Source organism: Pocillopora damicornis, chromosome 4 (genome assembly GCF_964200805.1).
Source record: "Pocillopora damicornis chromosome 4, jaPocDami1.2, whole genome shotgun sequence".
Taxonomy (NCBI): Eukaryota; Metazoa; Cnidaria; class Anthozoa; order Scleractinia; family Pocilloporidae; genus Pocillopora; species Pocillopora damicornis.
Window position 1 is genome coordinate 14057509 of NC_142673.1, and position 21222 is coordinate 14078730.

The 21222-nt window shown below is 38.2% G+C and overlaps 1 protein-coding gene across 1 annotated transcript; it reads right to left on the reverse strand.

Annotated features, from left to right (window-relative positions):
* Nucleotides 1–105: 105 nt before the first annotated feature.
* Nucleotides 106–19989, reverse strand: LOC113679810 (uncharacterized). The gene is given in 22 exon segments (XM_089204187.1): nucleotides 106–986; nucleotides 1650–1746; nucleotides 2265–2305; nucleotides 2871–3082; nucleotides 3537–4139; nucleotides 4173–4238; nucleotides 4571–4755; nucleotides 5369–5577; nucleotides 5871–6312; nucleotides 9057–9347; nucleotides 9965–10270; nucleotides 10978–11128; nucleotides 11493–11797; nucleotides 12222–12428; nucleotides 12751–12957; nucleotides 14023–14274; nucleotides 14996–15143; nucleotides 17450–17766; nucleotides 18350–18488; nucleotides 18933–19255; nucleotides 19560–19596; nucleotides 19826–19989. Coding segments are annotated over 22 exon segments (4764 nt in total). The 5' UTR covers nucleotides 19868–19989; the 3' UTR covers nucleotides 106–802.
* Between the last annotated feature and the right edge of the window lie 1233 nt (nucleotides 19990–21222).

Genomic DNA, 21222 nt, shown 5'->3' on the forward strand with positions numbered 1-21222 from the left:
GTATATTCCTGATATTACAACTGTTATGTAAGAAACGAAATCATGTTAGGTACGAAACAAGAGATTATAATCTCTTGGTAGGAAATCATTCTACAAAACCTTATGTTGTTTTAAAGCTGCCTTTCGGGGACTTCATCCTTTATTAACAACTTTTCTTCCTTGCTTATCAATGATATAATTTTTGAGAATATTTTATATTACTATTAATAATTTTTTTATTACTGTTACTATAGATTCCTAAAAAGTCTGTTGTAATTAAAAGATTATATTCACACCGTATCCAAAGAGTATTTGAGAACTATTGATGTCTCATGCCAGCAGCTCTTCAAAGTTGGTAGTTACTTAGTACATGTAGACCATTATACACTAAACTCAAATGCGTCTCATCTTCTAGTTAAATAAATTGGTTACTCTTTTTTTGGTTAGCAAGTCTTTGAGGTCACTAAAGATGTTAATTGTCATTATTTTTTTTTGGTTAATTACCGGCAAATTTCTATTAAATACCATGATGTTGACAAGAGCTTTCCTGCATTTTACAAAAGTAGACACGAAGATCACTTCTTTGATAATTTTCTCCGTTTTCTCTCTGCAAGGTTACTTGTGTAACATTCATATATGAATCCAGTGGCACCAGTTTTACGAATTTTTTCCACACAATGTAACTTTAAAATCTTCTGACAATATTCAATTCATCTATTACTAGCACGTTTCTATGTCAACGAAGTTACAAATTGTCAAATGTTTTTCTTGAATCAACTTCATTCTCAACTTTCACCCCAAAAGTTATCCATCTAAACACTAATCACGCATGTGGTTGGTCAGTTTCGGGTGTCGTCTCAGTGTTAGAGGCATCGCTTTCATAGTCTTCATTCAGATCAAAGTAAGGAGTGTCCCTCGTCATCATTTCTTCCATTCTTGTTATCAGCTGTTCAAATGATGGTCTCTCCTCTGGGTCTACCCTCCAACAGTCTAACATCAACTCGTATCTGATAAAATATAAAGTATTCTGGTGTCAATGGAGACATTGGCGCTATGTGGAAGCTATGGTCTTCAGTGTTTACTGTTGGTCCAGACACTGACGACCAAGCATAGGAAGGAGAATGCAGACATGATAAAGTTCACCTCGAGCTTTAAAACAAATTACAATTTAAAGGCGTCTTCACCAAATACGCTTAATAATTTCATTGAAAATCACATCTTGTTGAATATTTTGGCCATCTTGATATTATAATGGCAAAATGTTCTTGAAAAAAAGACTTGGTACTTTTTCTTTTCTTTTATGGTTAGCTTGCTTGATAAGTATACAATGTGTTTCACTGAAATAACTATCCCTGAAATCAATGTTTTCGTGAGGCCCTTGTTTCCATGTAGAGTTTCTCGTACTGGTACACTATATTTTCTAGCATTGATCTCAATTCCTCTGTCACAATTGTCAGCCTTTTTTTGAAATTATTCAACTAAGTGGAATTATCTAGATTACTGTTATCATTGATGATAAACTACATATCTCAGCCAGACCTTACCTATAACCTCAAAAGAGATTCACTCAGTCAAATAGACAAAAAGCAAAACTTCAGTCGCAAAGATTTAGTTGGTGTTGAATTAACGTTAATTGCATGGAACAATTGAAGATTATTTGTTAAACTTACAACTCATCAGAGCAAATGGCTGGTTTTTCCAATCGACATCCTGACTTAAGAAGTCTTAACAACTCTCTGTTGCTTATTCCAGGGTAGGGGATGCCACCTTGGATGCAAGTTAAATCAGAAGAAGGAAAAAAAGTTATTAGAAAAATTGTTTTTATAACAACTTCGATAAGTCTTAGACCCCTCGTGAATAAAAGGTTTGAGAAAATACAGATGTCAAATATCGAGTGACATATTTCTCAGCGGCCAGGTCGCTTCTAGCCTTTTTTCCATTTCTCTTTTTTCACAATCCAACGCCTCTCGGGTTCGGAGGTTGTTGATTGAATCATTGTTTTTGCCCTCCCTCCCCTCTCTCTCACATTTATTTGTAACACAGTCCAGCATAAACGACTGAGAATATGTGAAAGTCATATATTTGAACTTGCAGATAAAGACGTGAATATGAAAGCAATCTTCGCAGTAATGAACATTACTTGAGTAGCAGTAAAAATAGTTCACCACAAATAGGAAAATTCAGTTAGGCAGCTGAAACGAACCTATAACTGAAAAACAAGCGTTATAGGTGAGGCAAAAGAGGTTGGATACTTTTTCTGTGATGCATCAGGTGTTGTTACTCACCCATTGTGCACAATTCCCAAAGAAGTACACCAAAAGACCAACTACCGAAAAAAGAGACGAAAATAATTAGTTTATGTCATTTTCTAAGCCTGATGACAAATACCGTCAAGTTAATACAGGGGGTAAGTTTCTAAAAAGACTATAATGCTGCGTCGGTCGGAGAGTATAACGGGATAATAAATTATCATCTACTGAGTTGATAACGTAAATTGACCACCGTTTAGAGTTCAAAAGCTGACGTTGAGAGCGTTAGCCCTTCGTCAAGAGGGATAGTCGAATGGTTAACACTCCAAACGTCAGCTTTTCAATTATTTACGGTGGTTAATTTACGTTATCAGCTCAGTTGATAATACTGAAGTATACTGTCAATTAGTAGTCTAGTAGGGTGCTTGAACAGAATATGCAGACGATCATGTTTCTGAATTTGACTTCCTGTGGTTGATAAGTCCGATGGGAAAGATGCTCTGGTAAGGAACATGCATTCACATGTGAGAGCAAATTACTGCTTACATTTACATACATTTAACTCAGAATAAAACGTGAAAGATGTACGTCAAGAGACCCCCCCCTCCCCCTATAAGTGCTATATAAACTTCAAATACTCACACGTCACTTTTAGAAGTGTACACGCCACTGTCTAGTGACTCAGGGGCCATCCATTTGATTGGAAGTTTCCTCGTGTTCTTTACTTCATAAATATCTCCATAAGTGTGACGTAACAGGCCAAAGTCAGCAATCTTTACGGCTCTATCTTCACCAATAAGGATGTTACGTGCGGCCAGGTCGCGGTGAACAAATCCCTTACTAGCCAAGTACTCCTATTCAAAAAAGAAACCGAAAATATGAAGTATTTACAAACCATGTGCCATCTATCCTTTCTTTTCTTTTATGGTTTCCCATTGCGGAAAAGGAGAACATCAGTAAACCCATGGTAGCTCAGTTCTTGTTGTCTGAATAAAACCGGTTGTATCAGGTTTAAGTTGCTGAACAAAGTAAATAGATTGCTACGACGGCATGGTTAATTAATTTTTTGATGATTTTGCGATAAGAGAGCTGCTGGTTTTAACGTTATTTCCAGTGTTTAGAATAGAATTGTTTGTGTATCAAGAATCAAACGTTTATCCAAATTTCTTACCCTATTTCATTGATTTTGCCCCGGTTTATATCAAAGAATTTTTCCTCGAAGCTGGGATAATAGGGAAGCACGGTCATTCCTACACTCCTGAAAAGTGTCTGATCGTAACATTTATTTCACTTAGTTCAATTACCTACCATTCCTCTTGCTATCTGCCATGCAAAACAAAGTACATCTTCAACGGTGAAGTCAACTGCCTTCTCACCAGCTTCACTTGTTTCTTGTTGTCGCTCCATGTTCTCCTGGGGCTGCGGCAAGGAACGGGCACTTTCAAATGAAATGCCGATAGTTCCCTCTTCATCAATCGATGATTTCACTCCCTCTCCCCCTTTATCTTCATTTCCGTTTTCATCCTCTGCCTTCTTGATGTTCAAATCGTCTCCGCTTCCACTACTAGGCTGAAAATCAGCGTTAAAATCTTCCAAACCAGTGTTTGCACTTACAAAGGGCAATGCAGTGTTTGCACTTACAGTGGGCAAAGTCACATCCAAGTGACTCAATTCATTGGACTGTTGGCTCTGTGAGTTTTTCTCTCCTTCGAGGCCAGATGGAAAATCAGTTTGGGGAGTTTTGATGCCAAGTACTTCAGTGTCATTCCTTTTATCGTCTGTAAATGGCTGTTCTACCAGAGTCATTAGAACCTCCGACGTGACGCGGACGTCTTGTTTTTCGGAGACTTCCTTGAATTCCTGCACAGTCGTGAGTTTCTCTCTACTATCGTGAAAGCCTTCGTCCTCTGACTTACCAGTTCAGGCAGCTCCATTTGAACTCGCACTACTGTCTGATAAATCGTCCACAGATTCAATAACAACACCATCAATGCCGTTTTTACATTTTACCTGAAATTAATGAAAGATGACGTTGGAACAATTCCACTTATCGAGAACAAAACAGTTCAAAAAATATGTCAAACAATTTTGAATTGTTAGACCCATCTAAATTCCAAGGCACCGAATTGTAAAAGCGTTTTGGAAACTCTGTTAACGGACAAAAACAGTAAAATGTATCATCAGCATCCGCTCACAACCCAAGTAGTGTTTGTACTTGGTATCTCAAGAAGAGTTATCATTTAGATCAACTTTCCGACTTTTTTCGGACGGTAATTGTGCTTAGCGATGGATCAGTGATCTTTCCAGTGCACCCTGGTTTTGACGGTGCAAAAAATTTTTACCTGTTGCCTTTTGTTCCTCAGCCACTGCAGAAGATCTCCATGTGGAACATATTCCAGGATTAGCATGATTGGCTCTGATCTGTCCCAGTAACCAATCATGCTTAGCACATTGCTGTGAGTACCAACTCGCTGCATAAACGAGATTTCTCTAACAAACTGTTCTTTCTCTTCCTCACCGGCTCTTTCTGAAAGCGGAATATGATAACACAGCAAATCTTAGTCCTCGATTTAACTAAATAAAGCTTATATTCGCTGAATGACGATGGAGTAATGCATGTTCACAAATATTTCATTACGTTGATCAGAATGATATGACAGTGACGGTAGAGTTACCGTTGTAAATTATTTCACAACAACTGGCGACTCACACACTCGTCTCAATTTTCGTAGAACCTCCTACAACGATTTTGACAAGATATTTCCTTTTCGAATGACCGGCAGGGTAGTAGAATTTAAGTCACTGACGGACGGATCATTCTGTGTAATTTGGTCTGAACGGTCACGACGATCACAGGCGTCGAAAACCTCTGAAGAAAGCTGTCATACTTTTAGAGACTGGTTTCTCGTGATTAGTCGTGTGAAAGTATATTTCATCAGTGATTACGGTTGGTACTCGACGTGTTTGACAGAATAACGTTCGGTAATTTTATCATCTTCCAGTTTTCTTGCCCCAACAAAAGGATTGAATAAAATAGATCCTATAACTGTGAAGTTCTGAGTCACTAACCTTTTCATCGTGATTTCTTCAAAAGGCTCGCATAATCGAAATAGCGAATATATCATGCAGTGATTCCTTACCATGTAAGAGTTTTACGGCGACAACTCTTCCTTCTTTAATATGATCCTCTCTTTCTTCTTTGGGCTTGAAAAACACTTCAACCTTCGGCATTTCTTTTAAGATTCCTTTGTGTACTTTACCAAAGGCGCCTCGACCCAGCTCTTCCATAATGGTTACACGTTCCGGGGGAATCTCTTTTAACACCAGGAGAACAATGTCCGACATCGATCTAATAAAACATTGAAGAGTCTTTTCTCTTTTGTTCATCAAGATTTCACACATACTCGTATGCGAAACATTAAGGGATATACAGTTTGTTAGGGGGGGAGGAAGTATTATCAAATACATGTTAATAAACGATTTCGATCGCATTTAGCCTCTACGAATTCCTTAAATAAGATGATACGAGGGAAAGATATTCACTCACGGAGGCAGAAGTTCTCTGGAATATGATAATTAACAACATTTTACAGTTTGGGATTGGGTTAGCTAACACATTTCTAGAATAAAACGTTTTCCAACCTTCTTGTTTTGTGGCCTCGAATTTTCCTCTTTTTTCTCCTTTGTCTGATCATGAAGCAAAGGATTCCAACAGTTAAGAGAATAAATAGCCCACATCCTACAAATACAGCAATGCTGAGGGTTCGTCCGCGAGAAATGTCAGTGATCTGACCAGTTTTTATAAGCCATTTTTTTGAGGTGTTACTTTCTCCCAGTTCATTCCAAGCAGTTACTTTAAAAGTGTACTCAGAGTTACAATTGAGCGACGTGAGATTCGTTGAAGTAGAGTCCATGGTAACATTAATGTGATGCCAGTACTCATCTTCACCGAAAGATTGCACCTCTCTGTAATATACTGTATACATGGTCAGCGGACAGCCGTTGTCTTGTGAAGAACTCCACTTGAGGTTCACATCACATCCAGACATCTGAACTTCTTTTATAATCGGAGGAAACGGTTTATCTGAAGCAATAACGACAAATAAAGGTTTTGCCGAAAGCGAGGGATTCTTTTAGGTTCTCGTAACTGTGCCGAAATTCCTTGACCTTGAGTTAAATCATAACTGCTGGAACTTGATCTCTTCAGCGTCAAATTACTGTGTGAAATCAGTTGCTACGTAATATATAAGAGTCAAGAAAACATCATTGTAACACGTGTATGAAATTGTCGTTAACAGAAAATAATCCCACGATCTACAACAAAACATATCAGTGGTTAGTTAGGCCGGAATCTCGGAGGGTTTTGTGCACCTGAGCCACTTGTCACACAATAGAAAATTTCGTGACTGTCTCTTAAAGAGGAGCAGAAGTACGTCAGTAATAGTAATAGTAAACACAAGTCAGCATGTGTACTTTGTGTTTCTGTGACTGTTGCTAAAATGACAAGTTTTACAGGATGCTACGGCGAATTCGACGCTGTGGAGTTTGAAGTTCGAACAACAATGATTGAAATCATGGTTACCAAACCACTTTGAATTTAACGAAATTACATACGAAGAATTGCGAAAAGTCATGAGCGACCTAAACCCCAATAAGTCAAGGGGATATGACAGGATCGACCCTAAGATCCTTAAAGTAGGCGCCACTGAGTTAGCTTCGTCTCTTGCTGTGATTTTTAACCAAGCAATTAGAAATGGAGAATGGATAGCAAAGCTCAGGCGTGGAGAATGGATACCGGTACATAAGAAGGATGGTAAACAAAGGGACATAGACCTATCACGGTGCTGTCATGCGTAAATAAAGTCTATGAAATATTGCTGGGCCAACAAGTCGGTAAATTTATGGATGACAGACTCAGTGATGCTATCACTGCCTATCGTACAAAGAATAGCTGTGAGACCACGCTGATAGGGCTGACCGAAACATGGAGAGCAGAACTAGACAGCAAGAGGAATTGTCGGTATATTGTCATCGGATATGAGCAAGGCTTTTGACTCTCTTAGCCCTCAATTACTCTTAAATAAACTGCAAGCCTACAATTTCTCTGACAAAGCCATACAGCTCATACGATCATATTTTCAGAGAAGAGAGAATAGAGTAAGGATAGGTTCTGTAATAAGCGACTGGGTTCTGATGAAGAGAGGATGTCCACAGGGAAGCACATTTGGACCACTTATGTGGAATATTTTCCAGAACGATTTGCCTAACATAATATCAGATGCCTATGTCTCGATGTATGCGGATGACCATCAGGTCTTTGTAGCACATGAAACAATGAAAAGAGTGGAGAAGATACTGGTGGACAATGGAGAGAAGATGACTAAATGGTATCAAGATAATCTTTTAAAGGTCAATTGCGATAAATACCAAGCTATGGTTTTGGGAAATCCAAAAGGTGAAAGGAACGCTGATCTGGATATAAGTGGCGAAAAAGTTGAACAGTCACAATCCATCAAGATCCTAAGTGTAACCCCAGACGAAAACCTAAACTTTAAAGATCATTTACGTAGTGTGTGTAAGAAAGTTGCCGGTATGATCGGAGTTTTAAGAAGGCTTAAAAATCTTATCCCAGTAAATGCCAAGTTACTTTTGTACAAATCAGCTATCATGCCACACCTTACTTATTGCCACCTAGTGTGGCATTTTTGCACGGCATCTGATAATCGTAAATTGGAGCGTCTACAAGAAAGAGCCTTAAGATTAGTGTATAATACTACTGCCGAAAGTTATGACGCCTTACTAAAAAGAGCTAAATTAACTTCTTTGCAAAATAGGAGGTTGCAGGATATACTAATTTTGATGTTTAAAGTTAAAAACAAATTAACAACGAACGAAATTGCGAACATTTTTAATATCAACGATGAGAATACTAATAATAAGGGATACAACCTAAGAAATGCAGATTTTGTCTTACTTCGATTTAAAAGTGTTACTTATGGAAAACATTCTCTTAGATTTCTTGGACCACAATTGTGGTCAAAATTAAGCAAGGAAGAGAGAAATATTGGAACTTTGGCAACTTTTAGGACAACTATACGTAAGAAGGATGTAACATCATTTCTCGAAGGATGTGGGAGTGAATGTCGCTTATGCTTAGGTTAACTTGACGTACGCATATTTATACATATTCATTTTTAGTGTCCGAGCTCATATATTACATTGTGAATTCAGCACCCTGCTACAAAGTGTTATAGAGTAAAATTGTAACTTAGTTTTAAAGTGTAGAAGAGTACTTAGTCTGAATAATGTTATTTTCCTGCTTTTAAGATTCACAGTTTTTAATTAGATTTTTTTAGTCTTAAAGGTGTCCCCAATGAGTGCCAATAGGCACTAGAACGATTAGACACTTAAATAAAGGTTATGTATGTATGTATGTATGTTAGGTTATCAACGCGTACTCAAAAGAATCATGTATGAACTGAATAGCAATCACAAGTTGGCGTTCGGCCTTACGAATGACCGTTGTGTTAAGACTGAAAGATAAGTTCTCTTTAGTTAAGGGAAACCGCCTAAACGTTTTCTTGCGGTCTCGAATTCCAAATGCTTCGCCAAACCATGTACAACGTGTTAAGAAGCAAAACTGTCTACTCTTGTTGTGTACGGTTAACATCTAAATAACGTGTATCCCATTACATGCAGCCTTCGAAGACAAGGCTAGGAAATCAAACGAAGCCAATGAACTGTTGAAATACTAGTTGATTTGATATTTCATTGAAAACCTTTTCATTTTTGCGAAATTTTTTACTGAAAATTATTCAGTGTTCTCACCTCCAAACGTTCTCACTCTCCAAAATCGGCCGTGCTTTAAAATTGCTGTAAGTGGAGTCTCTGCTGAAGAGTTCCAGGCTGTTACAGCTATTTCATGCTCGTTTTGGCATCCCAGATGAAGATCATAACTTGTTTCATTCCTCGACACGTTTACTGCTTTCCAATGACTTTTGCCCTCTGAAAGCTTTTCTCTGTGATATATAGTGAATAAAGAAGCAGTACACGGCTTCCAACGGACAACTACAACACTTCCTTTCACTTGGTTAGTTCTGTTGACAATGGCTGGGTACCCTTAGGAAAACAACATTGAAATGATTATAGGAAAAAAAACAAACAATCAAAACAAAAATAAAACAAGCAAAGAAAGGGAGCAGGTAAATCTCCAGTTGTGAGTTACAAGGGATGGGTCAGGAAACGTAATGATGATCGTGAGAAGGAATCTTAAGGAAGAGAATAAATAGGTACAACACAGAGTTCTCCATACCATCCCTTATGTATTGAGGCTCGTGGAATCTGATAACCAACAGTGGAGTTGTAGTTTTAGCTGATAATCGACTCCTAGAAAGTTTTTACGATCACTCGTGCTTTCCACTTGTGCGAGGCCATGCTTGTGAAATTGCTTTCTGTTTTGCTTTTCTTTTGTTTTTTAATTTATACAATGCAATAAGTGTCAAATAATTGTGGAAAAAACGTGGTTGGTATGACGCGGTGTTTCTTCCTGGCTAAGAAACTCGTCAAATACTTTTCGCAAATTTCGTGCGAACTTGTCGAGCATCGCGCTCAAAGTCCCGACCGCGAAGTCAAGATGTTAGCAGTCTGGCCCTCTATCACAGAAGGATTTCCAACTTTGCCAACAATTTCTAAATGATTTTAGGAAAAATATAGACAGAGAAATACTACTGCGATACCTGTGATGGATTTCACTCGCCAGGACTCTGAGAAGTTACTTGTTCCCACGTCATTCGATGCAGACACTTTGAATTCATAATCTGTGCCACATTCAAGTGGTAGACTACTGCAGCTCAGCTCATTTGTATCCGACGATGTATTGATACGATGCTAAGCGCTTTCTTCATTTCGTGATTTGATAGCTTTGTAGTATACTGAAAACATACTCACTGGGCACCCCTTGGCATCGGGAGAATTCCATTTTATGGAAGAGTTGTGAAATATTTCCTTTTCTTTGTTTTTAATGACGGGGTGAACAGGAGAAGCTGTGATGAACATGACCACGGAGTTAAGACAACATATATTACAATCTTAAGACATTGTCATCACGCTTTTTGTATTTTATACTTTTAACCTGAGTTTGCGAGCTTAATTGTGTCATCTGCGGCTATAGTGAGAAATTGAATTGAAGCTTATTTATTGACTCGTCAAGACGTTGCTCATGGAGTATAAATTATGAATTGTCCAATCAGCATCTTAGTTACTGGGCTGGCTGACACATGGTTTGAACAATGGAACAGTGCAAAGTACTTTTCTCCCGCTTTGCCCCAGATCTTTGTCGTCCACCTTACCTTCTCGTGTTCACGTTCAAAGGAGTAATACTTCTCATTCCGTGAGGGAAAATAACTGTTTACATGTTCACTAAATGAAATATGAGGTGATTTCACCCAAGCAGCATGGCACAATCTCATACGGAGTAATTCATTTTTTTTATTGAAAAAGGTCACAATTTTGTGGAGTTAAGGTAGCGCATTTGTTCTTCTTCTTGCCCTCTTTAAAAACTATTTTTTGGACCATTCACACTTTAATTCCTTTTTGAAAGAAAAGTTGTCATACTCTGATTCTTAGATATCAATAAACATAAATCTGAATAGTTGATGTTGTAAAACATTTGATAGGTCTGGTCCTTTATCATAGTGTGTTCATTCCAAAATACTACATCCAAAAAGCTCAAAATCAAACACTGACGCACCTGCAGGTGTTTTTGTTCCATACACTTCCACTCTTAGAGCTTTGTGTAAACGATAGTCAACTGGCTGGAACCGAACGATCCGAGCCCTCGTCACTTCTACCAGAACATGTTTCACTATTTCATTCTGGCCGCCCCAGTTGCCGCTGAAAATCTATGGCAAAATTTAATTAGAAATTAACCGAAACTCAGTTTTCCTTCTCGAACTAGGATCAAAGATTCATTGAATCATATCAAAATTTAGCTCTCTCTCTCTACCATAACCTACTGCAAATCTGATTTGATTCTTGTTCGTTGAGAGTAAGACAACTTACAGACTTGATCCAATTGAGAATGAGCTGATATCACCTTTGGGTCACTTATAAAAACAGTTTTCATAATAAAAAAAATGTAACCGTACACTAGTTGATACATCGAAAGAAATAATTTTCGTTATTACCATTCCACTCGGAGACTTGAGGCTATCTTACTCAGGCAACTATAGAATATCTCTATAACCAGTTTACTATTTTTCAAACCTTTTCCGAGTTGTTCTCTTTATAGGTGATCCAATTCCTTAGGAACAAATGCAGCTTATAACTTTCGGTCCACTCCTCTCGACGTGGATGTCCTTGAGTAGCTACAGCGCAAATAAAGAACACATCTCCCAGCTCAACTTCCAGGTAATCGCTAGCATTCTTGTTACTGCTAGGTAACCAGGCTCCTAAGGTATTCCTGAGGCGTGCTTTATATGGTTCATTGTTCGCAAGAAACGATGAGGCTGTAAAACGTTTGTCCGAGTGTATGTTGGAGTTGGCCAGATTAACTGCCTGTGTCTGACATGCTTCAAAAGGAAAGAAAACAGATAAAGGGAAACATAACAAATTAGAATCCTTATCGACAGCCGCATCCCCACCAAGAACAGTCACCTTTCTTCTCTTATCTCGCTCTCGAATTTTGCTGTTGGGAAAAGGCTCCACTGTATTAAGAAGGGATGAGATAAGAGTCAAAAGGATGTTTTTTACCTTGTTGTAAAATGCTTCGCTTTCCCAAAAAGAACGTTGGACTTAAATTTGTACTAAACCCTTCCCTATTTCCACGAACCAGCTTGAAATAGCTGGAATGAAGATCAATGCCATGTGGGAAAATCAGAGTTTTGCTGTGTCTCAGGCTCATGTCAAGTCGATTAACATCTTTCTCCATGTAGAATGAAATAACTCTTATCAGTGAAAGTGAAAATAAGACAAGTAGTCACGACAGCTGCTTACCATTGCTTCTCCCTCTCTCGGAATAAACCTGCACCTCGCATAAGGACAGTGTTCTGTTAGCGCCTGAATATTCAATAAAAACAAATTTTCCGACAAGTCTGGGCAGACAATATATGGTGAGTCGTTGAGAAAAGTGTGGAAATGTTTTTGAAAGAGGTTTTCCTTCACAAAGCAAGTTTGAACCTCTTCTGTTGTCACTGTCATAACCTGTTGGAAATGAACCCAGAACACGTTGTTATTTAACCTGCAATCCACTTGGCATTACCTTTTTTTCAAATTTTTCCTCCCCAAGTACCAAGTTCAAATTTATCGGGGATCAGGCATTTGTATGCATTTCTTTGATTCTTAAATTCTCTGTGAAAAAGACATACAGTAACCGTCAACAAAACGTACATTCTTGGGGCTCCTGTGTTAATGTTAACTTCTTCCATGTTCTACAGCTTCATCTATGGAGGGCTTTTATAGAGCGGGTTCTCACGAGAATAACTCTAAGATAACTTAATTTTCTTTCGTGATTCCCTGAACTCACCAATCCAGACTTGAAGTCCTTCCATTTGATTTTTGTATGCAACGATGACCTTAGCTACGACCCGCGATGCTCCTAGGTCCACTTTCCACCAGGGGTCCTGCTGGAATTGGGTTGTGGTACAGGAATGAATATCTCCATCCACGGCTTTGTTAGCGGTATAATTTGACCTTGTAGAAGACTGAGAAGCAGACTGATACAAGACAAGATCTAGCCGAAAGAACGGAAACTTACTTTAAGCTTACAGATGTCCTTATTACTTGCTATCAAAGAGTTTACACTTTAGTATTCAAAGAAAATGACTTATTTATTCTGTAACGCTGCTTTTAACAGATCAAGGTTGGGAATCTCACAAATAAATCATGGCGTTACACTCAGAGTCACGAATTGTTGGACATTGTGAAATATCAGAGTTATGCTTGATATTCTGTCCTTCTACCCGATACCATATTTATTTCTATACGAGGGAAGGTAATGTGAATAGTCACATTGCTGAACATCATCGACTTACGAGCCACACTATTGACTAGGACTCCGCGCAGTGCCTAACCTACAGCTCCAACTAATTTCAACAGACTCCCCTCAACAAGTGTCAACTATAACGGCACCAGGCAAACGACTTATCCACGACATTAAAATTACAAACGAAGCAAGCAGAATGACCTAACTTTACCAACGGATCCAAACCGACCGATCACGACCGTCTTACGCCATTTGAGTCTTATAGCCAACTATATCACAGAAAAATTGACCAATCAGTGTATAAGACCCGGAGTTAGAACAGGCTAATAGAGTCAGAATTTTTGTCTCATTCCGACGTTTCTCAGTATTGGGTATTCAACTGTGACTGTCTTCCTAAAAAAATTGATTAAATGATCAGGAGTTTTATGACAAAGGAATGAGAGGTATGATTCATATTCTGCAACGTGAAATGTAAACTTTCTTACTTGATCTGATTGTAGAGAAAACTTCAACTTCACACAGGACCAACTGTTTCGACGATCCAGGTATCCTGATAGATAAATATCTGCCGTACAGCGTCGTATTACATCGAAAAAAGTTTCCCTTTCCTTGAGGGACACTTCCTTACATTTCCTTAAAGGGAGAATACAAGGTAATACAAAAACGAACTTCTTTAAAAAATCATTCTTCACTAAGACCACATAAACGAGCACATAGAATGTATACCTTTTGCCAACCGAAGTAGAGGTCTGCGCGCTAGTCTCTAATCCGTGGGACGTGGGAAACTGGGCTATCCCTATTTTGAGTACTTACCTACTCTTATCTCGGCACCGTTTAAACGATCCCCACAACAGTCTCCACTATTAAGTATGAAAACCTCTGAAACAGGCAGCACTTGTTCAAGGTCGACTGTCCAAAACGGATTAAGAAGGAAAAATTTTGTGTTTGCGCAATGGTATCTGTCTGTATTCTTTACTCCGTCCACTGCTTTTCTTGGATGATTCGCATCCTTAGCATCAGAATATAAACTCGACTGAAAGGCTGGCTTTTCTAAGGCAAGATTATCTGAAAATACAAGCAGCTTTATTATTAAGTGTCTCAGAGTATCGGAAGATGAGCAGAATTGAAAGATGCTAGAAAAAGGGACATGCTCTTTTCCCCCAAATGTCCAGGAAGAGCATGGCACTGGCGTCGCTTTTTTTTTCAATTTTTGTGTAGAGTGGCTGTTGTCAAGCTGTCACGTGATGTCACTGAACTATACGAAAAAAGCACAAGATTTTACAAGATTATTTGCTTTTGGATTTTTGAAGTGGTTGGATTTGCAGTTTTTTGCTAACTTTCCATTCCCCTTCATTATAACGTATTGTCTCTAGTTATCGAAAAAAAAAAAAAATCAAAAAAATCAAAAAAAATCATAGGTTGTTTATTTGAAGGTTTTCCCGCACTGACCGAGGTTTATTTGGGATTTTCTCACCGGCAAAGTCTTGCTCGAGCGAGTTCGAACTGGTATTATTGTTAGGTCTTGTGGATATTTTCAAACAATGTAACGTGTATTAGTAAACTCAATAATTATGGGTGAAGTCAGTCCAAATGGTCTTTCAGTGCCTGTACTATTTACCTTGAATGGTTAAACTACCTCCTCAGTCAACAGAACGAGGTGATCTTGTATTATTATTTCTGATTTTTTTAAAAAAAGTGCCCGAACCGGTCTTTTGTATTTACTAGTACGGTTTGTACCTAAGGCGCTGTCGCTCTTCTATCATTATAAACGTATGTTGCTTTTTACCTGCTGCCAGTGGTATTCCATATATTTCAACCCTCATACAACAGTTTCCGTAGTGTTCTTGAGGAATGAAACGTAAACGCTTAGCAACAAGCTCATTGCACAAAATTTGTTTTACTGTTTTATTTCGGTTGAAATTTCCTGAAAAAACCTGTAGATGCAAGAAATATCAAATATCAAACGTGATTTGCGCATTGTAAGCAGACCGCCAAAGGTAACTAAAGAAATTGACGTTATACCTTTACCTACCCCTTGAAAAGTTTCCCTCACCCAAACAAAGGTTACCATCTTTCTTATTGAATTTACGAAGCATGACGCTATCGACATTGCTGATCTTAGCAGTATGCAGGACGCGTGTCATATATGAACTTTGTAATAGGCCTTGCTCAACATAGAGTCTCTGCGGCTCTGTGGTAGAGCATCGGAACACGGAATCCGAAGGTCTGAGGTTCGATTCCTTATGGGGACTCGGAATGTTTTCTTTGTCCCACGCTCGTGACAAGACGAAATAACAACTTTCTCTATATCTTTACCGAGCCCATCTTTCTTATTCTATTTAAGGAATTGAAGGTACGTTTTTTCTTGGGGGGAATTTTGGTATTTTTTTTCTGAAAAAAAGTGTTGGCCCTCCCTTGCATTTTAATTAAAAAAAACTCCTGACCCCCCACCTTTAGGTGACTGACAAAAGTGCGACCCTCCCCTCACTACTACATGGTATGTTCTACGCCATAAACACCTCAGAACATTTCGTTCGTGAACGCAAAATGTTTGAAATTAACTATATCTCGATATTGAATGTGTGCGAGCTGAAACAAGAAAATGCGAACAATCAGTGTGAGATATTTACGTTTTATAGCTGAAATTTGAACAGGGAAGTATAAACTTCAAAAATTTTGTAAGTCCTTCTCCAGCTACACCAACTCCACGACCTTATCCCCATTACATCAAACTTCCCGACTTTCACTACATACCAGGTACGAAAACACCTACGAGTGGCCGCAAACCTGATGATTATCAGCCTTGAGCTCAAATAAAACAGATATTTCAAGAGGGTAAGCTCAAAACAGGGGATAAAAAGGCAATCAAAGAGTTTTCTGAAAAATCCATTGTTTCAGAAATGCTTGTTGCAGATTATATTGAGCATCTAACTGACATTGAAATGAGAAAAGATAAGCAGCAAACAGATAATGACAGGAAACATGCAGAAAGAAAGAAGCAGGCCAGAATACAATGACATCGACTGGGAAGATCTCTATCACTGAAACCGGTTGTCACCCCTTAGAGTAGGTGAACTTGAACTTTGTATTTATCACCACAATATTGCATTTAGAAAAAAGAAACAGAAAGTAAGGGTGGTGAAGGCATATATTGGCAGTAAGATTTTGACATCTATTGTACAGGAAAGTCAGAACAACTTTCAGCCAGCCTCTGACTCAAATTCAGAGTCTGACAGTGACAGTGACAGGGTAGAGCGCATGGTGGGATCTATTAGTAACTCTTCAGAACTAAATTACTCAGGAGATCAAGCAGCGGATAGTCAACCTGAGTCTAGTACGTCTCGATGCGGACAGCAAAGGACACGAGTCCGCCGAGAAAACTGTGTGCCATGGAATAATATACATGTAGATATGTAACCTAGAATCTATAATAAAACACCTAATAAAATCAAAGTTGGGAAAAAAAAGAACTTAATCTGTAAGAAAAATGGACAGCAACATCACAAAAATCTCATTAAAAAATTCTGGAAAAGATGTGTGATCCTCTCCTTGAATATCTTACAAAGAAGTATGACACTCCCCTTTTTGGTGCTCACTTTCATTAATGACCCTCCCCTTTGAGGCTTCAGCCCTCCCCACCCCAAGAAAAAACATATGTTCCCGAACAAAACATGTCGCTATAGACATTGCTGATCCTAGCAGTATACAGGACGCGTGTCCTGCATGAACTCAGATTGTCTTCTTTGTCTCACGCTCGTGACAAGACGAAAAAATATCTTTTTCTACCGAGTTAGGGCTTGTTAGTGTTTTTTTTTGTCATAACACAAAGCATGAGACCATATTCCAGTTTTATTCCCAGTTGAAAAGAGGCAATGCATCTAAGAACTAAAGCTAGCGTTCGATATCAGTCAAATAGGGCAATGAGATCCTTTTGATTAACAGAATCGCTGTTAAGATCGTTTTTCCTTACCTCAGATGCAGACCTCTCATCACAAATACTACTCTAAATACGTTCTAAAGTTTCTCGCCGTTACTTTTGCTCAAGTCTATATAGAATAGCTTGGTTTACCTTGTTCGTGTTTTTTCCTTTGACTTCCATTATGTTTAACCAGGTTATTCAAGCACTTATATCGTGCGCTTGGACAACTTGAACAACCTCTCTATCGTAATGATGACAGTAAATTTTTTAAACAGGAATTATACTCTTTTATTATTTATTAGGTTTCTGAAGGTGACAAACCTTCAATATTCCCGCCTCTTGATAGCCTGTCCAATTTGTTCCATCCCTAGATGACTGAAGTGTGTACTTCCTTACCCACTCGTCCCCTTGGGAGTTCCCCTGAGTTGACACAGCACAGATGATATAAAGCTTTTCAAAGTCAACCTGTAGATATGGCTGACTATCATTTGTTGCGGCACACCATGATGATCCTTTGTTGTAGTTCAATCGACCATTCTTAGCAGGTGTGTTTGCATTTAGTACAGAGGACGAACTGAAATCTCTATCTAGGGTGTATCCATTGCCTAGTCCCACGTCGATGTACTGACATCCTGGAACTGCAAATAAAGAAGTATTATTCAACCTTTACCCAAATCCTGATACAGTTAAACCCCTTTGCCTATTAAGCTGATTGTTGAAAGTTACTAATCAGATGAATTCATAGATAACAAAAGAGGATGAGGCATCTTCTTTTGTCAAGAGTAATACGGATACAAGGATAACTTGGTTCAAAACTTGTCCATTCTGTCAATGTCGTATTGATCAAGACTAAAATTTTGACTATTTCTAGAGAGCCTTTTGCAGTGGGCCAGTCGCCCAGAAGCACGATTGATATAAACCTTTAGGAGCTTAAAATGAGAAGTTTATGTAAATATGCTAAAGGAAAATCGATTTGGAGCACGAAAGATGTGCAAGAGTTTCTGGAGACGCAGCCGAGAACAACTGTAGCTTCTTAAAACTCGTGCTTCATATCCCGACGTCTCACGTGCTTTTTACATCGATGGACGTACGCTAACGCATAAACTTGTTGTTAATTTGAGAATGTACTACACTGAATGTTTAATGACTATCTCGACTACACCTGTTTCCTGATACCAGAAAAGTAATCATATTTTAATTACTATTGCATTATGAACTCACATTTTTGTTTGAAAATCTCAACCCTAATGCAGGTCCTTCTATGACGCTGGATTGGATAAAATCGAAAGTATCTTGCGTGCACTGGCAGTGGTAACTTGTGCTGAGCGATTGAAGGACCGTAACCTATACCCTGAAATTGCTTTGAAACAATAATGTAATAAATGGAACATAAGTTTTTTTCAAAGGAAAAAATACTTCCAAAAATACTTGTTTCCAAATGCGAAAGAAAGGAAAAAAATACAATGTCAATAGTGCTCTTTTGCGAGGTATAAAGTATCATAATTAATACAAATCGCTTTTCGGTGGCCATTGCCTGATTGTTTAAATAATATGTTTCAAGCTATGTAAGTTTAATTCGTTGTTGTTGCAATTTGTGTGCTGTCTTTGTGTGGGTGTGTGTTTTGTGTATGAGCCTATATAAAGGAATTAAATTTTGGAATATTGTCATCCCCCTTTCTAAGCCTACGAGGAAAGCCTTTGAGGAAAGCAACGACAAATACGTTTAAACAAAATTTTCAAATTTTTCTCAACGACGAAATTGAAATCAAAAACTTCTTTTCATGCATTACAATGGAATTCTTACCATTTCTTCACCACTTTCATCCCGGTAGGTTTCCCAGTTTGATTCATCTAAGGAATAGGACAGTTTGAAAGCTTTAAACCTTTGGTGACGTATTCTTCTATCTCCTTGGATAGCAACCCCGCATGCTTGAATTATTTCTCCGATGTCAACTTGAAGCCATTTACTGTCACTGTCAGGCTTACCCGAACACCAACCACAGCCTCTGTAACCGTTGAGTCGACCATAGGCCGCCCGGAACAGACCGTCTTGATTGGAGGATGATGTTATCCGATCATCAGGGATTATTTTGGGATCAGCAACACCAACAGGATTCTTAAAGCAATCTGTAAAAATTTATTTTGTCATGATGATTGAATTCACGTTCAACGAGACAACAAGAGAATATTGAATGGTCTCATTTTTACATAGGAATTGTAAGGTATAAAATAATGAGTTTAAGCAGTTCGTAAAGAATTAACTACGGTAGAAAGTCATTTTTCCGTTTTACCTTTGGTCTTTGCCCGTAAAGACAGAGAAATATTTTGTGAAAATTGATCGCAAAAAGCAACTTTCTCGGTTAAACAGTTGAAGAGCGCTTGTTTTTGCTTTACTTTTGTTTAAAGTACACTACCACATGTTTTTACATACCTAGCGATTCTCCTGAAACGTGAGGATATTTAGTACTCTGTGAGAAAAATGATAGAAATCAAACATTAGTAGACGTGAATTGACAACATCAAAATGCGAAGACCCTCCAGCCAGAAGTTATCCTAAAGAGATCAAAAGTTTTCTCAAAAAGCAGAACTGGCTTCCGTAATGAAGGTTTTTTAAACCTGATTACCTGTACTTACACATTATATTCCGTATTTTGAATCATTTATTGTAATATAAGTAGAATTAATAGGAATACTCACTAAGAACACCAGGAGCATTAACTGATGAAGAAATAAGGCCATGATCTCTCAAACTTGGAAAACCTGATCAGAACAAATGTTAAAACTAATACCAGTGACTAAAAGGGGAAAAAAAAACAACAGGAATTTTGAAGATAGTTGAAAGGAAGTAGCAGTGATTTAAATACGATTACGTACTTGGCTTGGAGTACGTTGATGATCCGATATTTCAAACTGCTCTGAAGCCTCTTCAAAGTACTTACTGCTGAGGTGGCGTTAATTGAGAAATGTTAGGACAGCTTTCTGAGAGCAAATATTTCAGGATAGTTCGTAAAAGGAGTGATTGCGACTTATAAACATCGTCACGTTTTAAGACATTTATTCACAACAATATTCTATGAAAATACTGTGTTGTCAAGCGCAGTAACTCTAGGCTAGAATTCCATTGCTTCCTCGAGTCCGGTATTCGCCCCTCACGGAAGAGGGGCTCATTTTGCGAACAGCGGCTGGTTATCGAGCTCACGCGACTCTTGATAATAACAAGCAACACAGTAGTCTTTGTAATGACAAGGGTGTGTGCTTTCAGTCGGTCAGAGCCAAGTTGACTTATGGCAGATGTTAACAACCACGCAAGCCAGTAAGTCACGGTGTATTAAAACAGTATAAATTTTTAGATGAAGCTCATAACAAAATGCAAAATCAGCAGGATACCTGCCATTAAATCAGCATTGAGTTAAAAAAACTCTCAAGTTTTCCTCTTCCCCTTTTTTTCTTTTGTAAATTTCTATGAACATTTCAATTTAGTTTTTGCATGTTTCACTTGACATTAATAATTTTTTTCGGGCTGAAGTTGTCGCGCAGTCAGCCAAAATTGATCTGCTTCCGCATGCGCCGATGTTTGACCTCTGCCTTAATACATCTAACCAAGGGGCCCTTCGTTTGACGCTACCATCACGTAACCACGTCAATCATGAATATAACCACATTTTGTAATATCAATAACAGATATAAAGAGAGAATGATGAAATTTGTAAAAAATTTCATTTTACAGGCTAATGGCCGTCGAGTGCGTGATGTTAGAACACTTTGAAAGTTTGACAGTTCTAAGAGATTCTCTTTTCTTCACAAGTTTCACAATTATTTTAACACAAGAGTAATATTAAAACTCGCTGTTTAACGCCATTGGTACGAAATTAAAATAAAAAAAATATCACCTAGCCCTCTACATTTTCTGTTTCTAGTTACACCACGACAATCGTTTTATGATTTACAAGGTCATAGGTTGAAGTCATGCAAATAGTCTATAAGTTTCTAAAGAAAATGTGGTGCTGCTTCGTTGGGGAAGTGCAACAAGATAAGTCGGCTTTTATTAACAAAGTTGACAGTGTAAATTGGCCCCCGGAAAGTTTTTTTAAAGC